The 18,019-nt window shown below is 43.9% G+C and overlaps 2 protein-coding genes across 6 annotated transcripts in view; one reads left to right on the top strand and one right to left on the bottom strand.

Moving 5' to 3' along the window:
• LOC139370512 (UTP--glucose-1-phosphate uridylyltransferase-like) lies at positions 1-16,173 on the top strand. 4 transcript variants are annotated; one of them, XM_071110037.1, is made up of 10 exons: positions 1-192; positions 2,302-2,417; positions 7,068-7,175; positions 12,896-13,081; positions 13,479-13,612; positions 13,970-14,267; positions 14,565-14,762; positions 15,023-15,265; positions 15,430-15,534; positions 15,699-16,173. In XM_071110037.1, exons 2-10 carry the CDS (start codon positions 2,319-2,321, stop codon positions 15,804-15,806), a joined length of 1,479 nt encoding a protein of 492 aa, XP_070966138.1. In that variant the 5' UTR covers positions 1-192; positions 2,302-2,318; the 3' UTR covers positions 15,807-16,173. The 4 variants fall into 4 exon arrangements, with proteins under 4 accessions (XP_070966138.1, XP_070966137.1, XP_070966140.1 ...); XM_071110036.1 differs by lacking the exon at positions 1-192 and adding an exon at positions 639-1,299; XM_071110039.1 differs by lacking the exon at positions 1-192 and adding an exon at positions 840-1,080.
• Positions 16,164-18,019, bottom strand: part of LOC139370511 (vacuolar protein sorting-associated protein 54-like) — an 18,411-nt gene continuing 16,555 nt past the window's right edge. For both annotated transcript variants that reach the window (XM_071110035.1, XM_071110033.1), the window contains one exon: positions 16,164-17,797. In XM_071110035.1, the coding sequence (XP_070966136.1) occupies positions 17,692-17,797 (106 nt within the window). In that variant the 3' untranslated portion in view covers positions 16,164-17,691. The remainder of the gene's footprint in view (positions 17,798-18,019) is intronic.

Below are 18,019 nucleotides of genomic sequence, written 5' to 3' on the forward strand. Positions count from 1 at the left end.
CTTCGACATTTCCGGTTTTACTTTGGTGTTACACGAAGCCTGTCAAAAATAAATATACTCCTCAGGACAGTGAAAATGTACCTTTTAAAGTGTTAATTTGTCACTTGTTTCATAGGCCGAAACCCAGCTCGCTAAAGTAGCCAAGCACCTTGGAGTTCTTTGGTGGATTGATTTCAAAATAATTATCGTCAGGTGGGTAGCCAATGCAATGAATTACGTTTGAAACATGTTGCGTGTGATGTAAATGCACTACTAGAGCCTTATAAACTAAACAATTGGCTGCTGGCATGGATATCTTAGTTGCTACCGCTGCTGCAGTATGGCTAACTTGCCCCTGCCACTTCGTCTCCAAATGTACAGTGGCATGTAACCAAGATAGCGCATCGTGTGGCTAAAGTCAACCCAGGGTCAAATGAATCAATACAAATAATGTATTTGTACGCCAGAGTGCTAAACAGCCGCTTATCAACGGCGGGGTAGGACCAACCATGCTATAGAAGGGCTATGATGCTATTCAAGGAACTGCGTTATGGGGAAATGTGGGCAAATCTAACGTCACATATTTTGCCCACGAATGTGACGTATGGATACGACCAGAAATGCGTGTTCCATAATACATTAACTCCATATTAATTCCTAACTCTCTCGGCTGCTGTGCTAAAGGTTTACATGTAGGCACTGTAGCCTACATATACATTCATCGGACATATCAGCTGGCAAGCACTTATCAAATAACGTTATGCGTGTAACTTAGTTCCGTTAGTGAGACATTTAGCGATTGTTCCCTGCTGAGGGTTTGTCACTAACTACCATATCCACGAAGTCCAAAACCCCGCCTATTTCTACAAAAAAATCTTATTAAAATACGATTTTAAACCTAACCTCAACCACACTGCTAACCTTATGTCTATCCTTAAATTAACACCAAAAAAGCAGCAACAATTTTTTTTCTGGAATTTTGACCACGTAGCCCATTTAGACTTTTGTCGCTGTGCTATCTAGTGGAAATTCTAGAGAGGTGGGAGAACTGAGAACAGTACATCTGAACTGATGAGTGGTGTCTGGTTTACTGATGGATTGGTACGTTGTTTATTGAGACTGCAGTTCATATTTTCTCAAGCGCGAGCGGCTGTCACTGGTATCTGGTGTCAAGTCATTGACGTTTATCTTTTATTGTAATATTTTCTGGCAAATTACTGAAGACTATCGAAGACTATAGCCTAGACTTTTGGGATCTTGTTTGGATAAACTTTTTTGGCACATATTTTATCATACGTCCAAAGATGTCTGTTTTTGAAGGTACGTTTTCTGTACCTGTCTGCTATTGATGGCTCTTAAACAGTTATATTTTCCATGAATCTGTAAGTCACTTTTTGTCTTCTCTTAGTTTGGAATGATTTTCACTTTTTGAAAGGCAGTGCATTCTTCTTACTTATCTATTTTTTCTGATGCCATCTTGAATTTAGGCTACTGAGGCTATAGATTTCACCACATCAGTATTATGCAATACTGGAAATTGCCAAATTAGGCTATCAATCTCTTAGTGGGAGATATTTTCATCTTGAGTGAAAATGTCAATTGTAACAATTGCATGTCAATTGTAACCAGAGCTGGGTTGCTGGTATTTTTATATTATTTTCTTAACATAATACATCCTATGTTGAACAGAGGGTGAATGAACCACAGTTGACTGGTTCAATAATGGAGGGGCAGGTAGGCTACCATTGGTTAGGAACGTTGCCAAAAGGTTGCTGGTTCGAATCCCCAAGCATACTTGGTGAAAAATCTGTTTGTGCCCTTGAGCATCCCTCATTGCACCTGTATGTCGCTCTGGACAAGCACGTCTGCTAAATTACTTACATATGGATAATATTGACCCAATAGGCTTAACTTGTTCATGGTATAATGGACATACGAAGAAAATGCTAGATGTCCATTAAAATAGATCCAATAAGCCAACATGTGGGTAGACATTTGCATGGCATCATATTTAACCATGTTCCATTTCACTTATTGTAAAATAATGTGCTTGCTTGCTTATGAATGACTACAAGCTGCCTCGCTCTTTAGAACACAAGCATGTAGTTGTTTCAAGAAGATTTTGACTGATCTTTAAACTGACCATTTTCTGTCTTTGATAGTTTTGAATGGTTCCTGCAGAATGAACAAACAAACTCCTTTATTTTCTCTCTCTCTCCCCTTTGGCCTCATACTATTTGATTGTTTTGAATGGTTCAAGCAGACTGAATGATGAAATACCTCCTCTGTTGCTTTTTTTCTCTCTCTCCTTTCTCCCGGCAGATCTCAGCAAAGCCGGGATGGCAGAGTTTCAGGAGAAGCTGCGGCTGCAGCATGAGACCTCCATGCACAAAGAGCTGGAGAAGCTGCTGACCACAGCCAAGGGGGCTGAGCAGGAGGTGGGCCTGGGGTTTAGGAGTTTGGAGCGAGAGTACCTGGTGCATGTTTGTGTATCTAGGGTGGTTGTTTTGGAGGAGTGAGGAAATGTCTTACCCTCCCAGAACTCAGCCCAGCAGGGCAACAGGATGGTGAATGATCTGTGTCTCTCTCAATGGGTCAAACACAGATGCACACACTTCATGATTTCACAACATGGACTCGCTCTTTCTACCTCTTTCTGCTCCTCTTCCCATCTTTTCACCTCCCCACTCTTTTCTCCCTTGTTTACTTTAAGCCCCAGCATGCTTGCTTTTAAACCCCTTCTCTATATGATGTAGGCCATACATTCCCACAGAAATCATTGTCACTTTTCATCACCACTGAGTCCTCACCTTACAAAAGCAGCAGCTATTACCATGCCATCCAACAAGCACAGTGCACAACCCATATGACCAGAAACTGGAAAGACAATTCTCCCTGCTTAGCAGTTTGTATGCAGTTAGCATTGCTACTGCTAACTAAAGCATTGGCACGATGGCAAAAGCTTACAAGATAAGCATTCTCGCTCTGTAGAGTAAGTGGTTCATTTTTTACTCTGCTCCTCGTTTCACTTCAAACACAACACATTAAAGTTAGACTGCGGAGGGGGGAGAAAAGGCAATTAAAACCCACTGAGGAGACCGGAGGGTTTAGGAACGAACAGTGAGATGGGCTAGGTGGGAGTTCTAATGATTATACCAATGGGGGCATTTAGAACACACTGAACTGTAACGTACATGAAAGCCATTAGGCAAAGGTCAAAAAGGAGGGTTGCGGGCAGAATGCTTTGATTATAGGGAGTGGGCAGGAAATGATGAAAGTCTACGCTTCACCAAACAGACTGCATCAACAGACTAGAGAAATAATGATGCACATTTTGTAATACAAATATTGAGTTCAGATGTAGCCTATATGACACATCAAAAAGTATTTAACTGTGTATGCTTATTATAGGATTGGTGAGACGGGGGTGTCAATGTAAATAGTCCGGTGGCCATTTTATTAATTGTTCAGCAGTCTTATTGCTTGGGGGTAGATGCTGTGAACTTATACAGGATCAGTGGGTCTCCCGCGGGATGGTTAAGCTAACGTAGGCTAATGCGATTAGCATGAGGTTGTAAGTAACAAGAACATTTCTCAGGGCATAGACATATCTGATATTGGCAGAAAGATTAACAAGAATTTAAGCTAACTTCACTGTCCAATTTACAGTAGATATTACAGTGAAATACTACCATGCTATTGTTTGAGGAGAGTGCACAGTTATGAACTGAAAGTTATCAATAAACCAATTAGGCACATCTTGATACAAAAGTTTGAACATAAATGCAATGGTTCATTGGATCAGTCTAAACCTCTAAAACGTTGCACATACACTGCTGCCATCTAGTGGCCACAATCTAAATTATGCCTAGATTCATATATTGGCCTTCCTTTTGCATTTCAAAGATGATGGTAAAAAAAAAGTTGTTTTATTTTCTTTATATGATCTTTTACCAGATCTAATGTGTTATTCTCCTACATTACTTTCACATTTTGACAAACTTCAAGGTGTTACCTTTCAAAGGGTATCAAAAATATGCATATCCTTGCTTCAGGTCCTGAGCTACAGGCAGTTAGATTTGGGTATGTATTTTTAGGCAAAAATTTAAAAAAGGGTCCGCTTGCCGAGCGGTAGCAGAGAAAACAGTGTATGACTTGGGTGACTGGAGTCTCTGACAATTGTTTGGGGCTTTCCTCTGACACTGCCTATTATATAGGGACTGGATGGCAGGAAGCTTGGCCCCAGTGATGTACTGGGCCGTATGCACTACCCTCTGTCGCGCCTTACGGTCAGATGCCAAGCAGTTGCCATATCAGGCGGTGATGCAACCGGTCAGGATGCTCTCGACGGTGCAGCTGTAAAACTTTGGGGACCCATGCCAAATCTTTATAGGCTCCTGAGTGGAGATGATAGTTCGTTGGTGATGTGGACACCAAGGAACCTGAAACTCTCAACCAGCTCCATTACAGCCCCGTCGATGTTAATGGGGGGCCTATTCGGCCGCCTTTTCCTGTAGTCCATGATCAGCTCCTTTGTCTTGCTCACTTTGAGGGAGAGGTTGTTGTCCTGGCACCACACTGCCAGGTCTCTGACCTCCTCCCTATAGGCTGTGTCATCGTTGTCGGTGATCAGGCCTAACTACCACTGTTGTGTCGTTAGCAAACTTAATGATGGTGTTGGAGCCGTGTTAGGCCATGCAGTCGTGGGTGAACAGGGAGTACAGTAGGGGACTAAGTACACACCTCTCAGGGGCCCCAGTGTTGAGGATTAGCGTGGCAGACGTGTTGTTGCCTACCCTTTCCACCTGGGGGGCGGCTCGTCAGGAATTCCAGGATCCAGTTGCAGAGGGAGGTGTTTAGTCCCAGGGTCCTTAGCTTAGTGATGAGCTTCATGGGCACTATGGTGTGAAACGCTAGGCTTTAGTCAATGAACAGCATTCTCACATAGGTGTTCCTTTTGTCCAGGTGGGAAAGGGCAGTGTGGAGTGTGATTTGAGATTGCGTTATCTGTGGATCTGTTGGGACAGTATGAGAATTGGAGTGGGTCTAGTGTTTCCGGGGAGGATTTTGTTGATGTGAGCCATGACCAGCCTTTCAAAGCACGTCATGGCGACCGATGTGAGTGCTACGGGGCAGTAATCATTTATGCAGGTTACCTTTGCTTCCTTGGGCACAGGGACTATGGTGGTCTGCTTGAAACATCTAGGTATTACAGACTCGGTCAGGGAGAGGTTGAAAATGTCAGTGAAGACACTAGCCAGTTGGTCCGTGCATGCTTTGAGTACCCGTCCTTGTAATCCGTCTGGCCCAGCGGCATTGTGAATGTTGACCTGTTTTAAGGTCTTGCTCACATCGGCTACCGAGAGTGTTATCACACAGTCGTCGGAACAGCTGGTGCTCTCGTGCATGCTTCCGTGTTGCTTGCCTCGAAGCAAGCATTAAAGGCATTTAGCTCATCTGGTAGGGTTGCTTCACTGGGCAGCTCGCGTCTGGGTTTCCCTTTGTAGTCCGTAATAGTTTTCAAGCACTGCCACATCCGACGAGCGTCAGTCGGTGTAGTAGGGTTTACCCCCCCCAAAATCAAAAATGATAATTTGCACCAAAGTAGACATCATGCAAAAAATCCCTGCAAGCTCCTGCACGTCATCTCTAGCTGACACCTTTGCTAACAGTTATTGTATCAATTTAAAACTTGCACAAGACATTTCACAGAATTGTCCATTTTTAAAGAAATGTAGCCAATTTATTCATTGCTAACATTCGATAATTCATCCAGAGATTCTTACCCTTGCCTCGATTCGGCAGTCTCGTCCAGATCATGTCACTGGTAGTTCTTTATGATAGCCAAATTGGCAGCTAATTAGCGTTTCATTTTTGGGGGGTAAAATACAGGCAAATATATTGATAAAGTCACCTTGTCCTAGAGATTTACACGGTTAATAACACCATGTCCCTGTTTGACCATTAGGTTTTATGACTCATACTGTGGTACTCTATTCCAGTACAAGCACACCTGACTCAAATGTTTTACTAATTATCAGGCTGACAGGAGATGTGGCTCAAGGAACTCTTCTGGTTCCTCTCATCTTCCTTTCAGCCATTGACAGCGCAGCCCGGGATGTCGAAAGTAGGTGGAAATATGTTGACGATCTAAATCTGGTCCCATACCCTTTCTGGATCGAGGGCCAGGAGCTCAAAGTGTGTGATAGTGTGAACACTTTTTAGAGCTAATGGTACAGAAAGACTTACAATGGGGCAAGCAGTTTGCTACTATGGTAACCAAGAGCAACAGAAAACGTTTTGTCCTTCGCCGCCTTAAGGTTCCATGTGCCACAGGAAGACCTGGTTTGCATTTACACCGACTACAGACGCCCCACCCTGGAATATTGCGCCCCGGCTTGACACAGCTCACTGAACCAGGCCCAATCTGGTGACCTGGAGCGTATTCAGAAGAGGGTATGCCGCACCATCCTAGGAGGATAATCCAGTTATACTGAGGCACTTCAGACCCTGTCCCTAACCCGGCTTCATGAAAGACGGACGCAACTCTACACTGACTTCGCCGTCAGCTTCCTAAAATCTCAATTCCTAGACTGGCTAACCCCTGACTGAATCACAGTGACGGGCAGGAACACCTGCAGCCAAAACAAACTGACTACCAAAGTCTAGTTTACCAATCCCATATTTCTGCTCGTTGATTAATTCTTCTCTTCAAGACCACAGGACATTATTGATTTCGATTTTTGTAAATGAAAAATGTTGCTCGTATCCATTCATATTTGGTATGCTCATGGATTTGTGTTGACTGCTATATGAGTGTAAAAAAAACAAATTACCCCCCCAAAAATCAAGCCCTTTATTAGTTGAATCAGATGTTCTGGAATACATCAATTAAGTGGAGATGGCTAAAGTTACTAGAGGTTTGGGAGACACTGATTTAGGCTTTAGTAATGTTATGATTTCAATCGTGTCAGTATTTTATTAAGCTATGTTCTGCGTGTGAATTGGATGCTATAATATATCAATAATGTGGATCTTGATCATTTGCATCCATGCAGAGTCTGATCCTTTGGCACTTTCTGTTTCAGATTTCCAAAAAGGACTTTGAGGGTTTTAAGAACCTCTTCCACAGATTTCTCCAGGTGAAAGGACCCTCTGTGAAATGGGACAAGATCCACAAGCCCCCAGAGGATCTGGTGAGTAGTTTGGTTTTAACCTTGGTTTTAAAGCTCAGGCATTCGTTATTTGCATAAGAAATGACAAGACATTGTCATACAGATCATCCTGTGTCTAAAAATGGATCCCTTCCTTACCATTGGAAATCCATTGTTCTGCAGGTATAGACCCTCTTGTACAAGGGATTATCTGACCTGTAGTTTCTTTTATTTTGAATAAAGTCTTTGTTGCATATTTAGTGCTAGTCCACAAACTAGGGTCTCAGAAACACTGTTTTGAGTGTAGCATCTCTATGTGTATGTTGGGTGAGATTAGATCTGTAGGCCAAAGCCCTCTTCTACAATGAACATCTGAGCTGATAGATGCGGCCCCTTTGAACTGAACATGAGAGCTGTAGAGTTACAGTGGCTGTCATGTGACACTGGCTCTATGGGGGCAGAATGTTGTGGTCCTGTCGTCCTGCAGCATACCAGGGGAGAGTCTGGGACAGAAAGCCCAGTGTTGGGTTTCCTCCACTGGGACGGGAGCCAGGTGCCAGAACACCAAGCCCTCCACATGGTCTACGTCCCCATCCTCTCCCAGCTGACTGGAACATGTGAGGCTCCAGTCAGAGAGGGAGTGTTACAGCTTAAGGGTCACTGGGGCGTGGGCTTTTCCCCGAGACTAAATGTCGAAGAACGTAGCGTTTTGAGTAGTGCTGGTCAAGAGAGTGCCTACGGTGACAGGAGGTAGACTCCGTTAAAGGAAGGAGGGGGGGGGGGGCGTTTCAGGGAGACCTGGGCTGGAACCACTGATCCATGGAACACTTAGGCCACATGCAGGAAGGCTACATCCAGTTGGTATATAGATGCACACACTTGTTTGTGAGTCTACATTCCCAAGCTCGTGAAGCCCACAGATTATAATGAGTACGTAGTAAGGTATGGAAACAAGCACCCCGCACCAACAGAACTGAAACGAGGTAACCAGATCCAAGAACAGAGTGTGTAGCTATGGGCCAAAGCCAGCCAGCTATTTATCACCTGGGTGACATTTCAGTATCTCTGAGAGCCTGACACCCCACCTTCCTGAAATAACCCCCGGCTCATAGGTTACCTTATAAATAGCCTGACCTCTCCAGCATTCGAAAGCACGGCCTTGAGGGAGCAGGATTCTGGCCTGGGGTGATATTTGGCTTACACTGCCCCGAACCCACCTCGTGGGTGTGCATGGGTGGGTGTGTCGGCTTATCTGCTCTAGCAACCTCATTCTAGGACCGTCTTAAGACCGTCTTGTTTTGGGACGTGGTACATGGTCACGACCATAAGGCTAGGAGTAAGGAACTTGAAACCGGATCTGGACTCGTTCCCCACTTGTGACATAGACACAGGTCACCTTGGAGACCTTGAGTTTGAAGTTGTGTTAAGTTCTTATGAGTTCAATCTCATCATGTTGTAGTTCGCCTTGTTATCGACTGAAGCTGTATGGCTCTGAAAGGGTTAATAGTTTATCCTTATGCAATACATCTGCACAATATTGACTTGTGAGTTCATGTACCTAACATTGAGTGAATCTCCCCAAAAGTCCATGTAAAGTGTTTTTCTATTATCCGATAGATACCGTCTGCTTCTCTACCAGATTCTCCATTCTCTCCCAGTTATGTAATCGCTTCATCGCCAAGGACACACAGTATCTGCAAAACGCAAAGCTTTTGCTCTTAGGTCAATATTGCTTGTTTTGCAGAGATTGACTGTTTGAAGTCCATGGCTGCTAGGAAGCCTGAAAATGCACCTCGAGTTTGCATTCTTAATATTTAGTTGTTCTAATGCTTTGTTGGCTAGCTAAGTACATGGAATGAACCCTACATTTTGAGTAGCCTAGTGAATAATAATGGCCCAAGTATGGAACTTTGTGGCACTACAGTATTTATAGAAAGCATTTCAGACATTGTACCATCAACCTGTACACTTTTGATTTGATAGTTTTCCACATTCTAAAGAGATTATTCTGTTTCTTTTCTGTTTCACTCTAGTAAAACTCTTTCTTTGCCTTATAAGTGCTGTTTCACTTCTCTAAATCTAGTCCAGTCTGTTGCCAGATCGGACTGTATTACTTTGGCCCAAACCACATTTGGTTCATGAATAAACTCTGTTAGATCCCCAGAAAACCCATGGATTATCTCAACCCTTATGAGTTTGAGAGACTGTAATTCTCTTGAAAGACCACACAGGAAGCCTTGCTCATCACATTTTCTAAAATTCAGTTTCAATTAATGGTGGTTGGTTTTGGTTTTGTCTTTGTAAAGGGAACTACGTAACTCACAATGAAAGTAACCTCTTTTTGTTGTTGAGAGTAATGGCACTTCACCTCAATACCCCAGACTTTGGTAAACGCATCTTATTGTGCTGGGTTATGACTGACGATGGTGAACCCACACCTTCAGACGCTGTGTGGTCTTGACTCCAACAGAGCCACGAGAGACTATTGTGTGTTGGGAAGGATCCCCCCATAAGGTAAGAAACATTGGCATGTCTTCGAGAGCAAAATGTTCATGGTGATGAAATTAGTAATTAGAAAACCATAGAAAACCAAAAAACAAAACTATAAAATAATAGCCAATCAGCGAACTCAACTGTGAATGGTCCTGGCGCACCAAAAAGAGTGTCACGGGAAGTCAGTTTGGAACTTGCTTCACTCCAATCACATCAAGAGCAATATGTCATTGGCAGAAACAACTTGAATTGTTGAATCTCGTTGTGTTGTTAGCTAAAATTTAACCTTTTCTATACTGAACAAAAATATAAACACAACGTGCCACAATTTTACTGAGTTACAGTTCATATAAAGAAATCAGTTAATTTAAATAAATAAATAAGGCCATACTCTATGGATTTTACATGAATGGGCAGGGGCACAGCCATGGGTGGGCCTGGGAGGGCATAGGCTCACCCACTTGGGAGGCAGGACCTGTCAATCAGAATGTGTTTTACACCACAAAAGGGCTTTATTACAGACAGAAATACTCCTCAGGATCGTCTGGCTGGTCTCAGACGATCCTGCAGGTGAAGAAGCCGGATGTAGAGGTCCTGGGCTGGCATGATTATATGTGGTCTGCAGTTGTGAGGCTGGTTGGACGTACTGCCAAATTCTCTAAAACGATGTTGGAGGTGGCTTATGGTTGATTAATTAACATTCAATTCCCTGGCAAATGCTCTGGTGGACATTCCTGCAATCAGCATGCCAATTACACACTCCCTCAATACTGGAGAGATCTGTGGCATTTTGTTGTGACACAACTGCACATTTTAGAGTGGCCTTTTCTTTTCCCCAGCACAAGGTGCACATGTGCAATGATTATGCTGTTTAATCAGCTTCTTGATATGCCACACCTGTCAGGTGGATTGATTATCTTGGCAAAGGATAAATGATCACTAACAGGAATGTAAACAAGTTTGTCCACAAAATTTGACAAGCTTTTTGTACATATGGAAAATGTCTAAGGTTTTATTTCAGCTCATTACACATGAGACCAACTCTTTACATGCTGCGTTTTTATATTTCTGTTCAGTGTAAATTAGCCATGGATGGTAGATTTGGACTTGACTTAATTCTCCGTACTGGCCAATGATTATAACGCAGATTCTGATCCGACCATAAATTCATACATTGTGCCCCTGTGCTTGATTTCTATACAACTGTCAGCAACAGATGTCTGAAATAGCCGAATCCACTAATTTGAAGGGGTGTCCACATACTTTTGTATCACGTTCGCAAGGAATATGAACTAGCAGGTTATAGAGCAAACAACGCAATTATCACAACACATAGGTTGTAATATGGCATTTAATGACATTTAATCTTGATTTGACTTTCTGACATGAGAGTTGTGAGGTCTTGGATATTGTAGAGCTTGGGCCAGTCTTTGGTCATGTCAAAATGGTGACCAACATAAAGATTTAGCCTAAATGTTGTTTAAAATAATATATTTTTTGTAGCTAAAGGTCAGCTATTTAACTCAGAAGAATCCTTATTGAAGATTATTTTAGCCTGTATGTCTTGAGGGAAGTAGAATGAGCCGGCTCTCCAGACTCCTATTCATCTAAAAGGGGCTATAGTTGTGGCGATAATCAGCCTAGTGGTTGAACTATAAAAAGGGTTTTTGAACCCTCTACCACCTAACAACAACTCACGTGAGGTGTTTTCCTAAGGAGTTCCCTATTCCCGTGTCTTACACGTTGCTTTGTGTATTTTCCAATAGTCCATACACACTGAATACAGTACACACTGTGAAACAGTAAATGGGGTTTGTTGAGAGAAGTACATAGTCTGCCTCCTCTGTAGCCTATAGGGCACGTTTCCCAGAATGTAAGCCTTTTTTTTAGTACAGGACTAGGCTTTCTCCTAATCTGTCTGGTCCTGGAGAACACTGCCCATAGCATTGGGATATCAAATTATAGGAAAGCTTTGAAATGGCCTATTGTGGGTGTATCTGTGGGAAGACATTGTCAAGATACTGTGAGGATTCCTTCATGGTTTGAATTCCTTCATGGTCACACTCTTGTCTCAATGGTTCGTCCCATGAAGGTGTGAGCAGTAAGGAAGAGGATGAGGCCTGGCTGCCTGTTACCATGCCAACTCTGAAAGGGTAACCTCCCTCCGACGGTGCAGGAAGTGTGTGGAAACGTTGAGCAGGAGGTGTCCTCGCACCCTCCTGCGTCTGTCTATGCATGTGAGGAGGATGGTGATGGGAGGGAGGTAAAGTAAGGAGGTGTGTCTGTGTGTTGAAGGCAGTGTAACAGATTGCGTAAAAGTTAAGGTCTTGAGTGTGACACACACCCACTCTATATTTACTCCTTGTACAACACAAGAGGACATGTGTCATTTTCCCATTTGCCAACAGCGGGGCCAGTAAAGGCCAGAGGGCCTGTTCCTTGTCCCCTGGGAAGTATTCTAAATGACTGGAAGTACAGGAAAGGAAATTCAAATGGTTAATTATACCCACAAAGTCTGACTATACCCCATCTAGCTTACTGTATTCAGCTCACAGTAAAACATACCATATTACAGTTTGCCCTTTTCAATTATGTAGGCTACCGCTGTACCTTGATGTAGGCATTTTCTGCAGGGGTGTTATGTTGTCCCCTCAGTCTCTGTGTGAGGATGTACTTTAGCTCCACCGCTCTGGGTTTTGACAGCTGTTGCCATGGCTTCACTGAGTAGCACTGTTGCGTAATAGGTGTTTGGAGTGATGCCAGCTCCCTCCTCCTCTCCAACCCTCCTACGCTCCAAAACAGAGCACTCCACCTCCCCGCACCCTACCATGAGCAACTTCAATACTGCCCCCAAGCTGTCAACTGCTGAACTGAAGATCCAACATCAAGGATCACTTTCACAGGGATTGATATAAAAGGTTGCCCGGGGCAAGTGAGCTGAGCAGTCGGCAAGTTGAGTCTTCTCTGTGGTTAACCTGTTGGACAGGTCAATTATTTTATTGACAACGACCAAACCGCAACAAATTCCTGTAGCCTAAACTGATATTTCTGGACCCTCCCCATTGTTTAATAGAATCCATCAATTTCTGTCATTTCTGTGTAACTTACTCACTACTTTGTTAGTGGAGGAACGTGTGGCCTGCACTGAAGTGTTCTCAACATTGCCAGTCTGTGTTTAAACAACTATACATTTCTGGGCAAGTGATAAATCTTCAGGCTACTCCTAGTATCTGACCTCTGACCTGTACTTCTTTCCCTCCCTGTTGCAGATCCACCCCTATGACAAGATCAAGGCCCAGGTGCTGCCGGACAGCGTAGCGGCCAGCCTCAACAAGCTGGTGGTGGTCAAGCTCAACGGAGGCCTGGGCACCAGCATGGGCTGCAAGGGCCCCAAGAGTGTCATCAGTGTCCGCAATGAGAACACCTTCCTGGACCTCACTGTCCATCAGATAGAGGTAGAGGATACTGTACCATTTTTTTTGGTCCGAGTGAACATAACAATTAAATATCAGAATATTCAGTATGAGCCTGAATGTTAACTAGAGCTAGTTATTATTCAGTATGAGCCTGAATGTTAACTAGAGCTAGTTATTATTCAGTATGAGCCTGAATGTTAACTAGAGCTAGTTATTATTCAGTATGAGCCTGAATGTTAACTAGAGCTAGTTATTATTCAGTATGAGCCTGAATGTTAACTAGAGCTAGTTATTATTCAGTATGAGCCTGAATGTTAACTAGAGCTAGTTATTGTAGTACTAGATATTCCTATTTCTACATTCAACATAATTTATGACTGAATGACAAACTATTTGGGAGCCAAACTCCAGTTGTAAAAATGCCTCCCCCTCTCAGCACTTAAACAAGACATTCAACGTGGACGTGCCTCTGGTTCTCATGAACTCCTTCAACACAGACGAGGACACCAAGAAGATCCTGCAGAAGTACACACACCACCGGGTGCACATCCACACTTTCAACCAGAGCAGGTAACACACACACACACACACACCGCACCTACAGAAATACACACATGGGTTGTGTTCAGCAGGGCACACTGTTTTAAAGCGTTTTTGCAATGTAAAATCCTAATGAGCGTTGCTCTTGGACAAGTTCAGGTACATTCCATTTTCTCTGTACTGGACATGATCCTGTTCTATTACGATCCTCCTTAACTCTTTCCTGAACATCCTCTCCTTTTTACACCCATCCATCTCTTTTCCACTCTCCATTTCCCTCTCTCACCTCTACCGCACTTGACAGGTTGTCATTGTAAATAAGAATCGGTTCTCATTGACTTACCTGTATAGATAAAGGTAAATAAAACTCTCCTCCTGCCCATCTAGATACCCGAGGATCAACAAGGAGTCCCTGCTGCCCGTGGCTAAGGACCTGGGGGTGCACGGCGACCACGGCGACGCCTGGTACCCGCCCGGCCACGGAGACATCTACGCTAGTTTCTACAACTCCGGCCTGCTGGACCAGCTGATCGCCGCGGGCAAGGAGTACATCTTCGTGTCCAACATTGACAACCTGGGCGCCACCGTGGACCTGTTCATCCTCAATCACCTGATGACGCAGCCCAAAGACAAGCGCTGCGAGTTCATCATGGAGGTCACGGACAAGACCCGCGCAGATGTCAAGGTGAGCAGAGGTTTGGGTGCTAGCTAGAAGCAGGCAAGGGGTACTGCTGGTTCATTAAATTGTTACTGTCGCTGAATGTCAGAGTCCTCACCTCGGCAGTATTTGGGGACCTTGGGGCTAAAGATTTAAGACATTTAAAAAGTGATAAAGCAACAATGGTAGAGGATGAAAAGATCATGATGAAAGTGACTTCCCTACAATTGTATGATCCGTATTGTACCTCAATGTAAAATGGCATACAGAGTATCATTTCCTGACTGGTCATGGTTCTGCCACGCCTCTCAATCTCCTCCGCAGGGTGGCACGCTGATCCAGTACGACGACAAGCTGCGTCTGCTGGAGATTGCCCAGGTGCCCAAAGCCCACGTGGACGAGTTCAAGTCGGTCACCAAGTTTAAGATCTTCAACACCAACAACCTGTGGATCTCCCTGGCCGCCATTAAGAGGCTGCACGAGCAGAACGCCATGGACATGGAGATCATCGTCAACCCCAAGGTGAGAGGACGGATGAAAGGAGAGCCTTAATATTCTGGTATCTGTATCTACAGTGGGTTCAGTTCGTAGCCATGTGTTTTAGGGTTTCCTTTGAAACTTACTCTTAACCATCCCATTTTATATGAATTAATATTTTTCAGACGGCATTCAACCATGGCCTCGAGTGACTCAACTACGATTAGATTTGCATCACTTTGTAATAGCCGCCACAAACTCACTGAACGTTAGCACCAATTACCCTTCAACTACCTCCTCCCCAGACGCTGGACGGTGGTCTGAACGTGATCCAGTTAGAAACAGCGGTGGGCGCCGCGATCAAGGCCTTCGACAACGCCCTAGGTGTCAACGTGCCCCGTAGCCGCTTCCTTCCCGTCAAGACCTCGTCGGACCTGCTGCTGGTCATGTCCAACCTCTACAGCCTGGATGCCGGCTCGCTCACCATGAGCAAGAAGAGGGAGTTCCCCTCCACGCCACACGTCAAGCTGGGCAGCTCTTTTACCAAGGTAATGGAACCAAAATGTAGATTAATGCATTTTGTCGAGTCATTATGGCAGACATTTTGATTTTATATATATTTGTGTGGGTCTTTTTTGAAGTAGGTAGTCATTCATATTTCATGGTTTGAATAGGTTCTTGACAGTATATAAGTGACCTGTTCTGGTTGCAGGTCCATGACTTCCTGATGAGGTTTGAGAGCATCCCAGACATGCTAGAACTGGATCACCTGACAGTTTCAGGAGACGTCACCTTTGGAAAGAACGTCTCTCTCAAGGTAAAGGCTTCATACCCGAAATGGTACCTCATTCCTATTGCATAGTATTTACTTGGAATACAAAAAATTGATACTGGGCTAGTTTTGCTTGACATCTCTCTCCAACTGTTGATGTTTTGTGTGTTACATTTGTCTACGCCCCCTCCTCACTATCCATTCCACAGGGAACTGTCATCATTATTGCCAATCACGGAGATAGGATTGATATTCCTGCCGGAGCAGTGCTGGAAAACAAGATTGTATCTGGCAACCTGCGCATCCTCGACCACTAAAGGCCTTCAGGACACAGACGAGACTCAAGGCCAAGAACAAACTATACCTAGGACTGTTGCAGAGCAAGAAAGACACAGGGTGCCGTTCCACAGTTATGTGATCCACCATTTCAGATACATTATCTGCAGCTTCAGAAAGACTACCGCAATCAGGGTCATTTTAAATCAGCTTAAAACGGATAGGATGGTTGTGGTTCAGCATACCATGCAAACACAAGGCTTCCGTTGGATGCGAAAGCTGTTAGAGGGTTCTAAGGCTGCGTTTACACAAGCAGCCCAATTCTGAATTTTCCCCCAATTATTTGACAAAAGAGATCAGAATTGGGCTGCCTGTGTGCCAACTAACCTGAATAAAGTACAGTATGGATTCAACGTGTCAGTCTCTCTTGATTTTAAAACTAGAAAGTCAAAGGTGCGGCCCTCAAGTGTATGTCTATTGCAGTGCGCTACAACCCTAAACTAGTGCACCCGTTTCTAATAATTATCGTTGATAAACAATCTCGTTGGAGCAAAAACCTACAGGTGGGTAGCTCTCCAGGAACAGAGAGCCCTGGTCTAATGGTTCTTTCGTAATGGGTGCATCAAGTCTAGCGGCTTCCTCACAGACAAAGTGGAAATGCTTCTATATTGTCCCATGTTTTATTCAGTTTCCTGGGATTCAAGATAAAATGCTCAGGCATGCGGTCAGATTTTCAGTTTGCCACACTTCCTTACCCATCTCAACCAGAGCAGCAATGAGGGCCCAACAGACAGACATATACACAGGCACTCAAACAGTATAGTATTGTCTGTCTTTGATAGTTATCAAAAGTAGGCACGTTTGTTGAAGTAGACTGCTTCTTATATACCATTGGATGAGGTGTAACGTTCACACAGTGCAGACAGGCAGTTAATAGAACTGGGTAATAAGACTGGTTTTTGGAGTCAAGCTCTAACCAAAACAATCAGAGGCTAATGTTCGCTCATGCAATACAACAGGTGAGAACGCTGGATAGAACTGTCACACGACTGATGCAGTGGAGTTTACTGCCCATTTGATGTAGCCTTGTTGGAAGATAATGCCTTATATAGAATGACTTAGCTCGGTCATTACAGAGAGGGGAACAATTGTGCATAATGTCTGTCAGTAGACAAGCAATTTAACTTAACTAGCAATGCTCAGTGGCATTATTATTGGAGAGAAATTGCACAGTAAAAGGTTAAATAAGTGCCATGGAAGGGAATGCTGTGTTTAGTCAATGAAAGACCAGTGGTCAACTTACATGACCATTTAGCTTAAACACAGGTCTGAATCCGTCAGAGTGGCTTGGTTATTCGTTGACGGACATGAGATAAACAATATGCTTTCAACCTGAACAAAAATAAAAAAACTTCTCCAGTAAGTGACATGTTCAGGCCAATCAAAGTCTATAGTTGAATTGCACAGTGTGATGAGGTGACAGGCAGCAGTTAGTTGTGTCCTAAAAGTCTCTCGTATCTCAGAGCTGCTCTTTAAAAGAAAGCCCATGTCGGTGTACAAAATGGCACCCTATTCCCTATATATTGTGCTAGTGGTACACTAAATAGGGAATAGGGTGCCATGTTACGTAGCCTGTTCTACATCATGGCCGCTTTCAGAGTTTGGTCCCACAGCGCTGCTGCCTGGGGCAATTTCTCCCTTGAGGAAGCACCACCACTACCAAACTTCCGCTCTCTTTCTGTACCCAGACAGTTGCCCTCTTCAGGTGGCTTCACTGAGATCCCTGGGCAGGCTGGCTGCTGGAAGGTGAAGCAGGTACAGTCTCTTTACAACAAGAACCTGATTAGAGTTAGTTTCTCCCTTCCCTCCAGGGTGAGTTAACATGGCGTCACACTGTAGGTAGGACGACTACTCCCTCCCCCATCATCACCTCTTCTGCTCCCAGATCTCAGCCATGTTCAAGTCCAGCTTTTCAAGGGCCCTCAGTGATTGAACATTCTCAGTGTAAAATGCCACATCCACCGTCACCAGCCTGGAGTGGGGTGAGAAATCAGAGAAGTGCTTTCAAGTCCATTGCAATTGTAAAGTACATTAGTCCTTTAGTGACAAGAAGCTGTTTTATCAAACACATTAAGCCAAGTTCTGGGCCAAAATCACTTTCACTAGAGATTCTCCATTGAGCATTCTGTTTAGTGTGGTCAAGCAGAGATAATATAACTGTAGGACACATTTTTGGGCAATATTACAGAAATGT

The sequence above is a fragment of the Oncorhynchus clarkii genome, chromosome 17, assembly GCF_045791955.1.
Source record: "Oncorhynchus clarkii lewisi isolate Uvic-CL-2024 chromosome 17, UVic_Ocla_1.0, whole genome shotgun sequence".
In the NCBI taxonomy this organism is placed as follows: domain Eukaryota; kingdom Metazoa; phylum Chordata; class Actinopteri; order Salmoniformes; family Salmonidae; genus Oncorhynchus; species Oncorhynchus clarkii.